The following is a 16,558-nucleotide window of genomic DNA, read 5'->3' as shown; positions in this document are numbered from 1 at the left end:
AAACAAGTAGGTATGTGCAAAGGCGGTCTTATTGCCTAAAGCAATATCTGCCAGATAATAACAATAAATAAAGGAATTAATGTATTAATATATTAATAATATATTAATATAAGAGAAAACAAAATCAAAATCTATGTTAAGTAAAAATTTGTAAGTATTGTACTTCTGAATCAATAAACAAAATTATAATTATTATTTAAGAAAGAAGGGATAATTTGATGATGATTTCACAATTAATATACACCGGATCTTTGGAAATTAAAATTAAATTAAATGTCTATCGAAAGGAATGTATCGACCAACTACTGAAGACATCATTTGTTGAATAATACTATAAATTAAGTCTCTAATAGAAAATAGAAAGTGTAAATAAATTTTATTTAAGTGCCAATGTTTTATATAATCTTCGCTCGTTGAATAACGTCAATTTGAGGTACTGATTTATTTACAAAATTAACGAAGAACGATAACTAACTATGGGCCTTATAAGAAGGCTCAGAGTCACACGGAGATGGAACGAGCTATTCATGGAGTATCTTTGCATGATCAAATCAGAAATGAGGAGATCCTCAGAAGAACCAAAGTCACCGACAAGAAATGGCAATGGGCAGGGCACACAGTTCGAAGGGCCGATGGACGTTGGGGTCTGAATGCTGGACTGGCGACCCCGCACTAGAAAGCGCAGTATTGGTCGACCCCACCAGGTGGACTGACGACATCAAGCGAGTCGCAGGGATTCGCAGGACGGCTCAGTATCGTGATGTTTGGAAGTCCACACGAAGGCTCTGATGATAAATATTTTGTTCCTGAGCCGATGGACTATTACGAGTATTATGTCATTAATGTTAATATAATATAATGATAACCAAAATGTCGATCACGTCACGTCCCGGCGGTGTCGGCAAAAGTCGTTAACAACGATGTCACGCTTACAATGGACAACTGCTTGACCAATTTATAAAAATATGTTGCTATTACGTACACCGTTTGTGACCGATTCTCATCAAAGCAATTGAAATATTTAGCGTTTATAGCTATTATTTATCACATGTATGACTTCGCCATGCTACTTTAATGCGGATTGGTGAGCTCTTTAACTAAAGACTTTTTACAGTATTTAATATCATTGTCTTTAAGGGTTTATAAGACGTGAATAATAATGACCGGTGGTGTGTAACCTTTCGAATTCCAAGCTGAAAGTTTTCTAAGGAAGAAAAATAACGGTATAAAGTATAGTATAGCCTGGGTCAGGACTCAAACCTATAACCTTTTAATACCAAGCCACAAAGACTGAACTGTAGTATAAATGCAGTCTCATTTAATTTCAGTCTCTGGTATTTAATTAATCTACTATGACAATAAAAGGTAATTTTGAAGACATTTTTTCAAAGTTAAGGTCCAGGTCTGGCTAGTGGGTGGCCGTGGCTAGTTACCACCCTACCGGCAAAGTCGTACCGCCAAGCGATTTAGCGTTCCGGTACGATGTCGTGTAGAAAACAAAAGGTGTGTGGATCTCATCATATTCCTAACAAGTTAGCCTGCTTCCATCTTAGATTGCATCACCACTTACCTTCAGGGAGATTGTAGTCAAGGGTTAACTTGTAGAGAATAAAAAAAAAATACAATTTACTTAATTCTATTTACCTAAATACCTATCTATATACATTTACCAAGGACTCAAATCAAGGACCTCAAGTTTAGCAGCCAGTTTCTTCATGTAAAGCTAAAGGAACAGTAAAAGTAGTAAGTAATAAAGAAGATCTTATTTTTCAGTAAATAAGACCGTCACTTTTGATTTATGACGTCACTTTGACTGTTACTTGCGATGAAGAAACTGGCCGTTGGTAAGGGCAAAGTTTTTTTTTGTATTTTCTGTCGTTATTGTAAGATCTTATCACTACACGTTATCAGTGTTCTCATTTATCATCTTTGCGTTACGTTACACTGTTGTTGTCTGTATGGAACTATGGATAGTTCATCTCTGGTCGTGTTACTATACGAACGTGGTGGTAAGTACTTCCTTACACTTCATTATTTTGTTTTGCAGCTAATATTTGTGTCTCATAATTACTTGGCAAACAAGTTACTTGTACCAATATTTGTAAATGCAGAATACGTAATTATTAGATTTAAAATTCCGGTTCTAGACAACATTTTGGAATAATTTAATATTAGGTAGTTGTGTTGTTTTTAAGCAGTTGAAGTTTTGCAAAAAAATCAAATTGAAATTTTGAGTAGATGAGTATGTCTTTATAAACTATAAATAATTTATTTATAAACCATGTGTAAGTGTGTGTTTATGTGCATTTTTATAGAGCACCGTATTAAGTATGTTATATGAACAAAAAATAAATTATAAATTCTAATTAAGTTACGTTTCAAATTAATGATCGATTAAAGTTGCAAATGCCTGCTATCCAAGTCTTTGATCATTATAATATGCCTACGTATGATTGAATAAATTGCATACTTACGAATTATAGTTTCAAATGCCTAATACCCAAGTCTTTATACATTAATATGCCTATTTACGATTAACTATACTACTTGCATACTTACGATATAAATAGTAATAGATCTTTCAATATTGACCACATTGTGTGATCAATAGGATTAATTTAGCTAAACCGTCGGCGCGCCGAATCATGTGACGATAGTTCCCATAACCGCCGACAGAGGGCCATCCACCGGCGCAAGATACAACTGATGTAACAAACTGTCATACAATATTTATTTATGAAGTTTGCACATAGAAGATTGATTTATTAAAGATAAACCAGGTTTTATCAGACAAAAATATTTGTTAGTGTAATCAGTCTGTAATTAAGTAGAAAAAGTCGTAAAACTAAACTTTTGGTAGATTTATTTATAATGACTAATCAATTATATTAATAAACGAACTTTACAGAATTAAATCTAGCATACTAGGATCAAAACCGTTGAGATCTAGTCATAGTTACACACTTTCAGCAATTTTTTCTCTTATTTTGTCTTAAAGATTGTATTGTATTGTATATTATAAATTAGTCAATTATTTTTATTACCCAATATAAAAACCTTTTAAAATCACACGGTTTTCTGTAACTATTACGAGTGGATATGTTGTACTTAAGAAACGTGATAGCCCAGTGGATATGACCTCGGCCTCTAATTCCGGTGGGTGGTGGGTTCGAATCCGGTCCGGAGGGGTTCGAATGCACCTTCAACTTTTCAGTTGTGTGCATTTTAAGAAATTAAATATCACGTGTCTCAAGCGGGGAAGGAAAACATCGTGAGGAAACCTGCATACCAGAGAATTTTCTTAATTCTCTGCGTGTGTGAAGGCTGCCAATCCGCATTGGGCCAGCGTGGTGGACTATTGGCCTAACCCCTCTCATTCTGAGAAGAGACTCGATCTCAGCAGTGAGCCGAATATGGGTTGATAACGACGATGTAGTAGGTACTTACTCTCGGGATCACCTATATCTGATTCTAGTTTTGAATTCGCCATTCACAGATAAAGCAACAAAAGATCAACAATGACGGAAGAAGGAGGTGTAGTCCTAGAACCAGGAACGGTGATCAAACCCTTGATTGACCACGACGGGGTCAAACTCCTTGCCGAAAGACTCTACGGCATCTCAGTGCTCGAGCTCATTGAACTGAATGGCTACGATGACAAGAACTACAAAATAATAGAAGACCCCAATGTCAAGAACCCTTTAATAACTAATCACAACCCTCACGGATATGTCTTGAAGATAATGAACTCTATGGACTCTCAGAACCTAAGTGTCGTGGAAGCGCAGAATGAGATTATGAATTTCCTTAGTAAGTATTTCTTGTATTTTTTGTACTACTATATAATATTTCTTGTATGTGTTGTCTACTTTACTAATTTAAATAATAAAGGTTATATTTTGAGTAAGTATTAATAACTAGCGGACGACCGCGACTTCGACCGCCCTTAAACCTCTGTAATCCAGCTCTTACAGTAGTATCGCTGAAAAAATGCAGTAACTTCTCTCGTTTTCCCAACATTTTCCCTCAACTGCTCTGCTCCTATTGGTCGTAGCGTGAAGAAATATATACTACTAGCGGACGCCCGCGACTTCGTCCGCGTAAAAATTTATGTAAACTTATCTACCTCCTTACCCTGCTCGTAAACCTACCCAACCCTACCCTACCCTACCCTACCCCTACCTTACTCCTACCCTATCGCTAACCCTAACCCTTCCCTAACCTTACCCCTACCCTAACCCTACCCTACCCGTACCCTACCTTACCCTACCCTACCCCTATCCTACTCCTCCCCTACCCTATACGTTCCATATCCTTCCCCTACCTCTACCTTGCCCCTACCCTACACTGCCCCTACCTTATCGGTACCCTACCCTACCCTACCCTACACTTTCCCTAAATTACCCCTACCCTACCTCCATCCTACCCCTTCCCTACCCCTATCCTATCCCTACCCTCAGCAAAATTGGTCCAGCCTTTTGTGCGTGTTGCAATGACCAAAAGACTATAATTTCCTAAGCGACTTCTTTGCTAATACTATAAAGAGGTAAAGTTTGTGAGGTTGTCGGGGGTAATCTCTGGATCTACTGGACCGATTTGGAAATTTCTTTTACCAATAGAAAGCTACATTATTTGCGAGTGTCATAGGCTATCTTTGGTCCTCATATTCACACTGGAACGGGAACCACGTAATTGAAACCGCGGGGCGTCATATAGCGGCATTTCTGCGACTTTCAGAAATTTTGTATTATCTCCGAAACTATATAACTAATTAACATACTGTAAAGGGCAAATCTTATCTCTATAATATCCTTGTGATTATTAAATAATTTATTTTGATAAGGATTTAAGTTTAGTTGTGTAAATAATGACGTAAACCTTAGTTTAAAATTTAAATAATTTATTAAAGTACTAAAGGTGCTATATCTGCTAAAATATAAAAGATAGATATATGGTGTCGCGGACTTTTTTGTAGAACTTTTAAAGGTTCAAAAAGCCTCCATACATTTATTTCAGTTATACGCAATGGTTGAGGCAGCGCATGCGAATAAGTAAGTTTTTCGGTCCGACCTGTAAGAGAAAACCCGCGGTATCTCAGTAGTTATAAATGATAGAGATATAAATAGCCTATAGCACTCCCCGATAACGTAGCATTCTACTGGTGAAAGAATTTTTGAAATCGGACCAGTAGTTCCGAAGATTACCCCATTTCAAATAATTGTTACAAACTTACAAACTTACAAACTTACAAACTTTACCTCTTTATAATATTAGTATAGATTACCTGCCTAGGAGTATGAAGAATACTTGTACCAAGTTTTATTAAAATCCGTCAAGTAGTTTTTGTTTCTATAACGAACATACAGACAAAAATTTTACTGATTGCATTTTTGGCATTACTAATGCCGAAACTATCATCGATCACTAATCATCCCCTGATTGTTATTTTGGAAATATATTTCATGTACAGAATTGGGCTCTCTACAGATTTATTATAAGTATAAATTTTTAATCAATTTATATACCAGTTACGACTAGTTATGGTCGAACAAGTAATTCCAGTCACTCCTCCCTGAAAAGGTTTTGTGTTTCGAGACAAAAGTAGTACATATTCTTCTCCAAGATCACATTTAAATGATTAATCTCTATACCAACATTTTAGCATTTAGCATTTAGCAATGTAACAGTGACATTCTTTGCATTTATATTAGCTTAGTTGTTCATATTTTTTATTTGCATTGTTATCACCAATTATGTAAGTACATGTAATTTTATTGGGATTTCTTTCTAATATTCTTTTAGAATTGCAAAGGTGGCGTTACACTTCCTCGTTAAATTGAGTACATCAAGTCAACCCAACATCTTACTAAAACCATCCTAACCAACCAACCATCTTTAGCTAATTTTGAAATAGGTACGGGTTGTGACATCGTTCTCTACTCTAACACGATCATTTTCGCAGATAACTCTATACTACAAGTAAATAATATAATGTGTACATACAACTGTAAAATAAAAAGTACAAAACTATCTTCACAAACTATACAAATAGTCAAACTTGACATTTGAAAAGCATACTTCTAAACTAGTCCTACTTAGGAAAAAAAATATACATATTTTGTCTTAGTTTTTGGTATCTTATTTAATTTTATCATTTATAGTTAATTTTAGTCTTGCTTTTATTATGTACTAACGGACGCCCGCGACTTCGTTCGCCCTTAGACCTCCTTTATCCGGCCCTATCGCAAAATTTGTCCTTAGCGGACACCCACTAACTATAAACTACCTCCCTGTCAAATTTCATCTTTGCGCGTCAAGCTGTTTTCGAGATTTCGTGCTGACCTTTCGTAGTTTTGACGTGACAACGTTTTACAATTCAATGGAGCCGGCTGCAAACTCGAAAAAAGATGACGTCATGCGTCGTTCCCTCGCTCTAGGGTTGCCAACTTTTTTTACAACAACAGTATTTTAGAAAAACGTACATTTTTTTTTAAATTGCAACCATTCCATCAGTATTTTCTTATGACATTGTCACGTTTAACTATCGTCAGTAAATCGACTTTACAGACAACCGATTTTTTAAATTAAGATTGAATATATTTTTTATATGAAGAATATTTAAATATGAATCATATCGTTTTAAATATGAGCAATATTTCCATTCCTCTCCAATTAATCGTGAAAGACTGTATAATGAGTAGGTACGACAACGACCAACGCGGCGGGGATCGAACCACCACCCTTCGGTGATGAGTCCGACCGTTCTTACCGTTGAGCTGTTGAGGCTCTATTACATCTATTAAGTTTCGGAGCTATTTAAATGGTCGTACTCAAATGGTTAAGGTTGATAATTACATCAGTAATGAATTAAATATCAACTACGGTGTTCCCCAGGGAAGCGTACTTGGTCCTACTCTATTCTTGGTTTACATCAACGAACTTTGCAATCTCAAAATAAGAAATGGACATATTTTCTCGTACGCAGATGATACTGCATTTGTATTTACTGGTAATTCTTGGGAAGATGTCCGTTATCACGCTGAGAAAGGGCTCAGAATTATTGCTAAGTGGCTTAATTCAAACCTCTTGACGCTTAATACTGGTAAAACAAACTATATGTGTTTTTCTATACGTGACCGTTCCCAACCAGCGGCAAATTATGAAATAAAAATACATACATGTATAGGAGATAATGCAAGCTGTCATTGCGCGGCTTTACAAAAGGTGTAAAAATGTCTTAAAAGAAGACTCTGGCCTTTAATTATTTATTTGTTATTCGATTGATGTTACTGAAATAAACAATTTTAATTTTTAATTTTAAGTAAATCTTCCACACGTAACACTAATTTTTATTCCAGTCACTCGTTCAGTGACTTGTCCAAAGCCAATACGTAACATCTTCGGCCACCTGCACTCCGTCGAGAGCATCAGCGGCAAGAACCACGTGGTGCGACTGCTGGAGTACGTGCCCGGAGAGTTACTAAAGGATGTGCCACGCTCCGAGTCCTTGTTCTACCAGCTTGGCGAGTTTGTTGCCAACTTGGACAACAAGCTGCAGGTTTGTTCTTCTTTAACAATATAAAGCTACTTTTTTTTTTAAAGAATATTGGCCATGTTTTTTAATATGACCAATATTTCCATTCCCTTCCAACTAGTTGGGAAAGACTGTATTAGGAGTTGGTACTTTAACAAGCTTTATTGACCTTTATTTCTATGGGATGCCAAAAATAAAATGTAACTAACAACGGCTCTAGACTGTTGACAATGACCAATATTTCCATTCCCTTCCAACTAGTTGGGAAAGACTGTATTAGGAGTTGGTACGACAATAGACCAACGGGGCGGGGATCGAACCACTACCCTTGGTGATGAGCCCGACCGCTCTTACCGTTGAGCTATTGAGCCTCTAATATACTATACCTACATATAATAGACATTAGCAGAGAGTAACATCATCATCATCATTATCATAGCAGACGATATGATACATATCATAGACAGATAATATGTATCATATCGATGATATGTATCGATGATATGATACATATGATAGACAGATGGATGTCCAAACATCGTCCAAACATCACGATCCTGAGCCGCACGCATCCAGCGAATCCCCGCGACTCGCTTGATGTCGTCACCCCACCTGGTGGGGGGTCAACCTACCTGCTTTCCTTAAAATACCTACATAATAGTACTCGTAGTAGGGGGTGTGATTCCGCTATTTTATACTCGTCGATGTAATATTTGTCTTTAACAAGCTTTATTGACCTTTATTTCTATGGGATGTCAAAAATAAAATGTAACTAACAACAGAGGATGGAGGTTCATGCAAGAGGCCTATGTTTAGTGGACGTGCATCGGCTGATGATGATGACGATGATTATATGGAACTGCTTGTAATAGTAGTATGAAGTGAAAGAAGTGAAATCGAATGAAAATTGAAAATAATATCTTGCGTTTATTCAAAAACACACAAACAAACATAATGACTGTGTCCGTACCAAGTAAAAATAATTTAGATAGGTATATAGAATAACGACTGTGTTATTAAAATTTCACATGATAACGGATACAAGTCCTGAAATTTACATGAAACATGAGTACAATGTAAATAGTTATAGAATATATTTATCTGTCACAGCTATAGGATTATTATAGTGCCGCCATCAGTTAACCTGGTTTATTTCCATATGTTATGTTGTCTTGTTATATGTTAGGGCTGTCAAAAAAAATGTAAATTATAACGAATCAGAAATCTCAATGAATAAAACTTACATTGTACTATGTTTAACAGTGAAAACCATATGAAAATCCATTCAACCGTGCTAAAATTATGGTGAACAAAAAAAATAACACAGATGACTGTGATTTTATACGCGTTAATTATTGTCTCTGTTAAAATTAAAAACTTAAGGTAAAATTTAAAAGAAAGTACCTAAGTACACTGTTGCAATGTTATAATTATTATTATAACTACAATTACTTCATTGGTTAAGCAAGTGGTTTTTTGATGACACCTCCTTGGCATTGGATCACGAGCTCCTATGACCGAGTCCTGGTTTAAGTTATGAATAATATTTTAGCTATTTTTTTACCAAAAAATAAAAAAAAACTCAACCCAGAGTTAGAAAATTGAAGGTATTACTTATCCATGACTCGCAGAGCACGTTAAGCTGTCGGTCCCGATCATTATAATTATCGTTAAAATATGACATTAATCGTTACAGAATCATTATCACTCAAGGCCGTGAAGCAATGTCTAAGTTCCATATCCCTTCTCCCTTTGGAGGGTGGCTTGACTCTGTAGCAGGCTGTTAAAATAATCTGATAGTTCAAAATTCATTTATTTCAAGAAGGCTTACTTTATAAGCACTTTTGAAACGTCAGGTGACTATTTGTAAATACCTTACCACCGGTTCGGAAGGCAGATTCTGCTGAGAAGAGCCGGCAAGAAACTCAACAGTTTATTTAATTCATCATTATCAACCCATATTCGGCTCACTGCTGAGCTCGAGTCTCATCTCAGAATGAGAGGGGTTAGACCAATGGTCTATTCCAATGAATTATTGTGTAAAAAACTTCTGTATTAGTATACATAGAGTTACGCTAGCCCTGTGCCAGTATTACCTGTAGAACGCTGGTAATACATTCGCTACACGTGATTATGTCAAATTCAAGGTTGTTTGCTATTGTGATTTTCCTACAGTACCTATATACACAGTGTTCACAGTAACCGAGATTCAGATATTAGACCTCCAGACTAATAAGTTGTATGAGCAATGCTAGAATCACACGGCATTGTCAGTATGATTTATACAGTAGGTATACGTCTAAAAATTTATACCTTTTTTTTGTAGTATTAACGTCGTTAATGGTAGGCGTCCACTAATCCACATAGTACCTACGTATCGGACGCATCGTATCAAACGGACTTTAAAATTTACGGGAGATAAAATCCGTTTGATGCGATCCGTACTATGCGGAACAGTGGACACACTTGTATGACTTCCTATACAAAGAATACGAAAATCCGTTTAAGGCGATGCATACGTACGATTATTTTTATTACTTTTCGCTACAGCGTCAATTGGTCGGATATAGGACTCCGTGGTACGAAAAATCGAAGCAGTTCAATTTTGGTCTGCAGTTGAGTCGCTATTATAGTTGATGGTAGGTATGCAGATCTGTGGACTGCTTTTAACGGCTCGAAGCCTAAACTCGGAGCATGGTTATGTTTAGATTCATTGAAATAATATTTTTTAGACATTAACAAATCAAACCGTAACCAAAATAAGACCCTAGAATGGCCGAGAATGACTATGAGTGGAGTCACGCACTTGTGAATGATGTGTGTAGTGTTAAAGGATCCTTTGACAGTCGACTAACACTCCCCTTTTCCACTCAATTCACTCTCCCTGTCTATCCCAAGTAACCCATAAAGAATTACACAACAAGAAATGTGGACGGCTCTAACTCCACGAGCATACTGGCCGACCGTACGACGAGCGCATTATATCGCAAGGCGTTCCCGCTAACCGGTCGCTACTCCTTTCTAACTCCCTATTGTTTACGGAAACAAGTCGCGCCACCTAGCGTCGGCACGAGCCAACACGAGATCGAGAGGAAGAGAGAACATGAGAGGATGCAGCACGCGGATTATCGTGGTGTTATCTGCTTGAAAAATTGTAACACAAACTTAACTCCGAACTAAAATTTTAACTCAATATTTATTTTAACTCAATATTTCCAAGGTGTAGGAATGGCTACCCCGCACCGGAAAGTTTAGTGTTGGTCGACCCCCCACTAGGTGGACCGAAGGCATCAAGCGGTTTGCAGGGAGCCGCTGGATGTTCGCGGCTCGAGACCGTTTTGGAAGTCCATGCAAGAGGCCTATGTCTAGCAGTGGACGTCCATCCGTTAATGATGATGATGATGATTTATTGTATTGTCTCATTTTTCGTGCAAAAGGATCAGCCTGGCTATTCAATGCGGAATTGGTACCAGTGCTGAATTCCACGTGGGCATGATTTGTATAGTAACTATTAGGATAAGCTAGCATAAGTTTCCTATTGTATGCATCTTATTCAACTTCAGAACTTCAACCATTCCGGTTTGGTTTCCCGTGAGCACATCTGGATGCTGAGCAAGGTTCCAGAACTGGACAAGTTCAAGTACGCCATCAAGGACGCTGATAAGCTGGACTTGGCAGAAGAGGTAAGCAAAATAAAATAAATCTTACATAACCTCATTTTTCTTAAAAAAAAAAAAAATTAAATATCACGTGTCTCAAACGGTGAAGGAAAAACATCGTGAGGAAACCTCCATACTTGAGAATTTTCCTAATTCTCTACGTGAGTGAAGTCTGCCAATCCGCATTGGGCCCGCGTGGTGGACTATTGGCCTAACCCCTCTCATGAGAGGAGACTCAGGCTCAACAATGAGCCGAAAATGGTTTGCTAATGATGAAGTAATTTCAATAAAATAAAATAAAGGAATTTTAAGGAAATTTTAATAACCCTTACAGGTGATTGAAGAGTTCAAGTATGCTGTTCTGCCTCGCTTTGACGAACTGGAGAAAGGTGTCATTCACGGTGATGTTAATGAGAATAACATTCTTGTTGAGCTTAAACCTGGAGGCAGGTAAGTTGCTAGGAGAAGAATCTTGCCATTTATTAAAAAAAAAAAATACAGATATCGCAGATGAGAATATGATCAGATCGCAGAAACTTCAAAGGAGATGGTCCATTTCAGATCCACTCTTTTGAGTTAAATTAAGATGGCGACCATAGAGCAACTATGACATGACAATTGACAAACGTCAAATCGAGTACTGCATTAGAAACGTCATCAATCCGCCATTATTAGTATTGCATTTATTGGGAGAAAATAAATATTATTTCGAAAGAATTAAAGTAAATTTGTAGATTTGTATAATCAAAAATAGTTAAAAAAAATATCTTCTTTTATTTCCGCTAGGGTACAATGAGTGATCCTGGGCTCCATACAATTTTGGACCATCTATTTTGGTTAAGTGAATATAATATAAATAATCTAGTTCCTATATCAAAGGGGGATGTCCATTCCCGGCTCAGACCTTTCGTCCCCGCCCCCCACTTTACATAAAACTAAAAAATACTTGATATTTTTTGTTTAATAATGAATAAATTACTTTATCCATAGCGGTTTGGTTTTTTGCTATAACTTTCCGCAAAAAATAAGTTTCACAACGGTAATTGACAATATTATATGTTGTTTTATGAGATTTTGATTGATGTTTAGTAATTGAACAAAATTTTATTAGAATGGTCAGATAAATCATGTTCGACAATATTTCTTTCTACGAAAGCTATAAATTTTTTGATTACTGTTGAATTGGCATTGTATGCACTGAAATTTACTCTAGTTTAACAATGAAACTCAATGTTTTTCAAAATTAATTTTTCATGCATTAGACCACTAAATACATCAGTTTTGCGGGTATGCAACCAGATACTGAGTGGCATTGTTCAAAGGTAAGCCTGGTGTAAGTTAGTTTATTTTTCAAATTATGCTTACATGGGCTTAGTTAACAAAATATACAGAAATAAATATTGATATTATTTCTATTTTTCAGCTTCTATTAACAGAGGTGGAAATACTGAATTTCTATTTCTTTTTCTATAATAATAATAATAGGGATGATGACAGTTTTTTAAATTGTATATAAATTAAGAGTATACTAATAGTAAAGCAATTTTGTAAAAGGAACAGGGTATCTGCGATCATTACTTTCGGAGCTACAGGGATTTAAAGAGTCAGATTTGCAGCGCTGCCGCGGATCCCTGAAAAACGCCCCATACAAAATGGCTCGAACTAATGACGTCATAGGCAATGTAATGTTCGTTAGATTTGTATGCGCGTTCAAACAAAATTACTAATATCTTTGTTATTTGTACGTTTTTGCTTATAGTTCACATATTAAAAAATGTCACATTTAATGTAAGGAAGCTAAAACTGTATGAATTTTCATCTAATTACGATAAAATATTTTTAATAGATTTTGAAATTTTATAATCTCATTTATCTTTGCTTTTTAAGTATAAATTAGTTAAAATTGACCCTATTCACCCGAATGTATCAAACAAATCAATATATTCAAACCTAGTCATCATCCCCATTGTATTGCTTATAATAAAAAAAGTATTAACAAATTGCAGCGCATGATATATTTTGGTAAAAAGAACCGGCAACATTGGAGGAATGACGGGCATTTAACAATTTGTTTTATCATAATATTATTCGATGTACGACCACTGCAAAACAAAGCCTTCTTTAGAACACTTCCAAACTTCAACCACCTTTTTACCACATAAAAAGTGACTCCCTTGGACTATTTGGATTTCGTCGTCGATATTTAGAAGGAAGATCGACCGACACAATGCTCTGCGAATGCATTGTCGTCTTTCCAATGCCTTGTTAAATTTGAGTGTGACGTGCTAATTATACACCCGCTGACGCCGCGCGGTTTCACCAGCGTGGTTGTCGTTCCCGTAGGAGCACGGTGATAATATATAGCCTATAGCCTTCTTCGATAAATGGGCTATCTAACACTAAAAGAATTTTTCAAATCGGACCAGTAGTTCCTGAGATTAGCGCGTTCAATCAAGCAAAACGAACTCTTCAGCTTTATATATTAGTATAGATAAACGTACGGCCTACCCGAAAGTTTCATGATCGACATATTTGTGCCGTTTGGACACCTTAGGTGCAATCGGATAATTCAGCAGATAGTTCATCTCCTCTCAGATGATAAATCCGGGCATGAGTACGTGCCTCGAGGCTTAGCTTCTTTTTTTTAAAAAAGGGAAGGGTAAGACGCGAGGGATCTTGCTCCGCCGGTCATTTTCCAGAGGCTGAGGCTGAAGCCTTGTGGCTTATGGGTCGTCTTGGGTGCCTAGGTGCCTTGCGCGAGCTGCATTTGCTTGCTATCCTGTGCTAAGGCGGTGTCATATAAAATGTTATACCCCGTGCGGACTGCGATGTCATCGCTGTCCTGTGCTAGGATGGATATTTATTACTAGTGCTTTTTTGCGTTTACCCTGACCTCGGGGGCACCACTGGTTTTGAAATAAAATTCACTTTATTTATTTCTTTTTAGTTTCTTTACATTTATACAATTGTATGTTTATTTTTTCAGCAAAACCGACTATCGTATCTCTGGCATCATTGACTTTGGTGACATTCAGTACTCCTACTACGTGTTCGAGCTGGCTATCACCATGACGTACATAATGCTGCTCACTGGAGATCCCCGGTCAGGCGGCTACGTCCTCGCTGGATACACCGTCACTAGAAGACTACCTGACGAGGAATACAGACTTCTGAAGGTAAAAGATTAACTACGAGTACAAAGCAATTATCGTCTTAGCTAACATGTTCTGCCATAACAGTCCAACACATATTATTGAGCTTAGATCCACCTCGTTGCTCCAATGCAGGTTGGCAGGCTTAGGGTAATAATATCAGATTGTAATGATAATGACTAGAACTGACGGTTTAACGTGCTCACCAAATCACGGGGGTGTAACACCATCAACTCTGAGCAGAGAGAGAAGAAAAGCTCAGTATGTCATATCCCGACCCAGGATTCGAACCCAATGATCCGAAGCCACATAAGCTAATTGGACCCAGTACAAAATACTGGACCTTTAGCATGTGGCACGTCGTTTCTCTTTCTACAAACGCTAACGCTTTGAAAACTAACATACATGAACAACAACACTAATGAATGGGAATGACAGTTGCTGTCGACAGGTCACGTGATCATGTTGATTATTGGATCTGTCATTGCTATACATTTTCTTAGTTTTCGAAGAGTTAGCGTTTGTAGAAAGAGAATCGACATGCCATATGGCTACAGGCTCTTTTTCGTAAGTAAACAAAGAACCCGTACTTCGCGAGATTCATATTGGAAAGAGAAGTTAGATATCAGAATACCTAACAACCAAATACACAAAAAGATGGGATGATGTAAGAGAATGTACTGGACCTGAAAGAAGCGGCTAACAAATTCAATTAGTCACATTGGTTAATTATTTTGTATGAACAACCAAACTTCAGGTATGACCATAATACTAATCATAATCAACGTTATCTTTCTATCACATTACAATACCTAACTGAAAAATAATATATTTAAATAAATAAATAAATATACTTAAACAATACACATCACTATCTAGCCCCAAAGTAAGCATACAGAGTAGCTTGTGTTATGGGTGCTAAGATAGTTGATATTATAATATTAATATACAATTATATACTACATATAGATACTTATATAATGTATAAATACACACAGACACTGGAAAACACTCATGCTCATCACACAAATATTTTCCAGTTGTGGGAATCGAACCCACGGCCGTGGATGCAGAAAGCAGGGTCACTACCCACTGCACCACGCGGCCGTCAAATTTAACATGAAAGTTTAAATGTGATCGACTAGATCGTCTAAAATTTATTGACATCAACTTCAAAATTCTTTTTAGAATAGCCATACAAAATTTTGGAATGAAGAGCAATGAATATCAGTTTATTTTGCTATTTTTCTCTAAAAGGCGATGAATCAATACACACAGAATTCAGAACCAGAGCATCTTAGTAGGTATACGTTGATCTGAGATTAGCTAGTGTACTTTATTCATTCTCACGTTAAGATTATGTAGGTATAAGGTATAGATAACTATGACCTATCATCATCTTGCTTTGTAAGGTAACCTTAAACCTACCTTGTAAGTTACCATGTGGATTAATAAACTGAGCTTTTTATTTCTAGACGTTGATATCATCCCGTCTGGTGCAAAGCTTGACCCTCGGCGCCTACACAATAGATCAGGATCCAAAGAACACCTACGTCACATCAACAGAGAGGGCTAACGGATGGGAGTTGCTCAAGAAGATCAGAAAGTCCAAACCTGACCCTGATGACGATCCGACCAATTGGAAAGCAATTGCTAATGAATTCTTGACTAGAAGCTAGATTTTCTCGAAGACCTTACATTTGTAGATGTTCATCTTTATAGATAAAAGATAATGTATTGATTTATTAGATACTTCTGTTGTAGTATTGCTTCAATATCTTTTGGTAGGTATGTATATTATTTACAGTTATGCTGATATATTTCACCGTGTATTCTGGTATACCAAGCTTTTACTTTTATTTGTTATTTAGCTACTATTTTTTATTATTATAACTGTAACTATTTAATTTGTGTAATTTAATTGTTAATTGAGCAAGTACCTATTAAATAAAAACTGGAAAATGTTAAATTGCTTATCACTGCCGTTTTTTCCTCGAATTCTGTTAATGTCAAAAAGTGGTTTACGGATAAGGAGGTGCTAAAATACCAATAACAGGTAATAAATAGCAGGATGGTCCTCGATCTTCGGAAAGTAATCAAAATGGCCGATGTTCTGTTGTTCGTAAAATATTGTCAGGGACAACCATGCGATGTCGCGTAACGCGTTACCGGCCACAGCGTAAAAGGCCGTTTCATGCGACGTCGCGTGGTGT

The 16,558-nt window shown here is 36.7% G+C and overlaps 1 protein-coding gene across 1 annotated transcript; it reads left to right on the top strand.

Annotated features, from left to right (window-relative positions):
- Positions 1 to 1,890: 1,890 nt before the first annotated feature.
- Positions 1,891 to 16,314, top strand: LOC112047804 (hydroxylysine kinase). The gene is made up of 7 exons (XM_052888382.1): positions 1,891 to 2,009; positions 3,497 to 3,810; positions 7,359 to 7,558; positions 11,098 to 11,217; positions 11,528 to 11,643; positions 14,180 to 14,369; positions 15,821 to 16,314. The coding sequence occupies exons 2-7, from the start codon at positions 3,519 to 3,521 to the stop codon at positions 16,022 to 16,024; spliced, it is 1,122 nt and encodes a 373-aa protein (XP_052744342.1). The 5' UTR covers positions 1,891 to 2,009; positions 3,497 to 3,518; the 3' UTR covers positions 16,025 to 16,314.
- Positions 16,315 to 16,558: the final 244 nt, after the last annotated feature.

This window comes from Bicyclus anynana, chromosome 2 (assembly GCF_947172395.1).
Source record: "Bicyclus anynana chromosome 2, ilBicAnyn1.1, whole genome shotgun sequence".
In the NCBI taxonomy this organism is placed as follows: Eukaryota; Metazoa; Arthropoda; class Insecta; order Lepidoptera; family Nymphalidae; genus Bicyclus; species Bicyclus anynana.
Note: the sequence above shows the minus strand (reverse complement) of the source record. Positions and strands in the feature narration are given on the sequence as shown.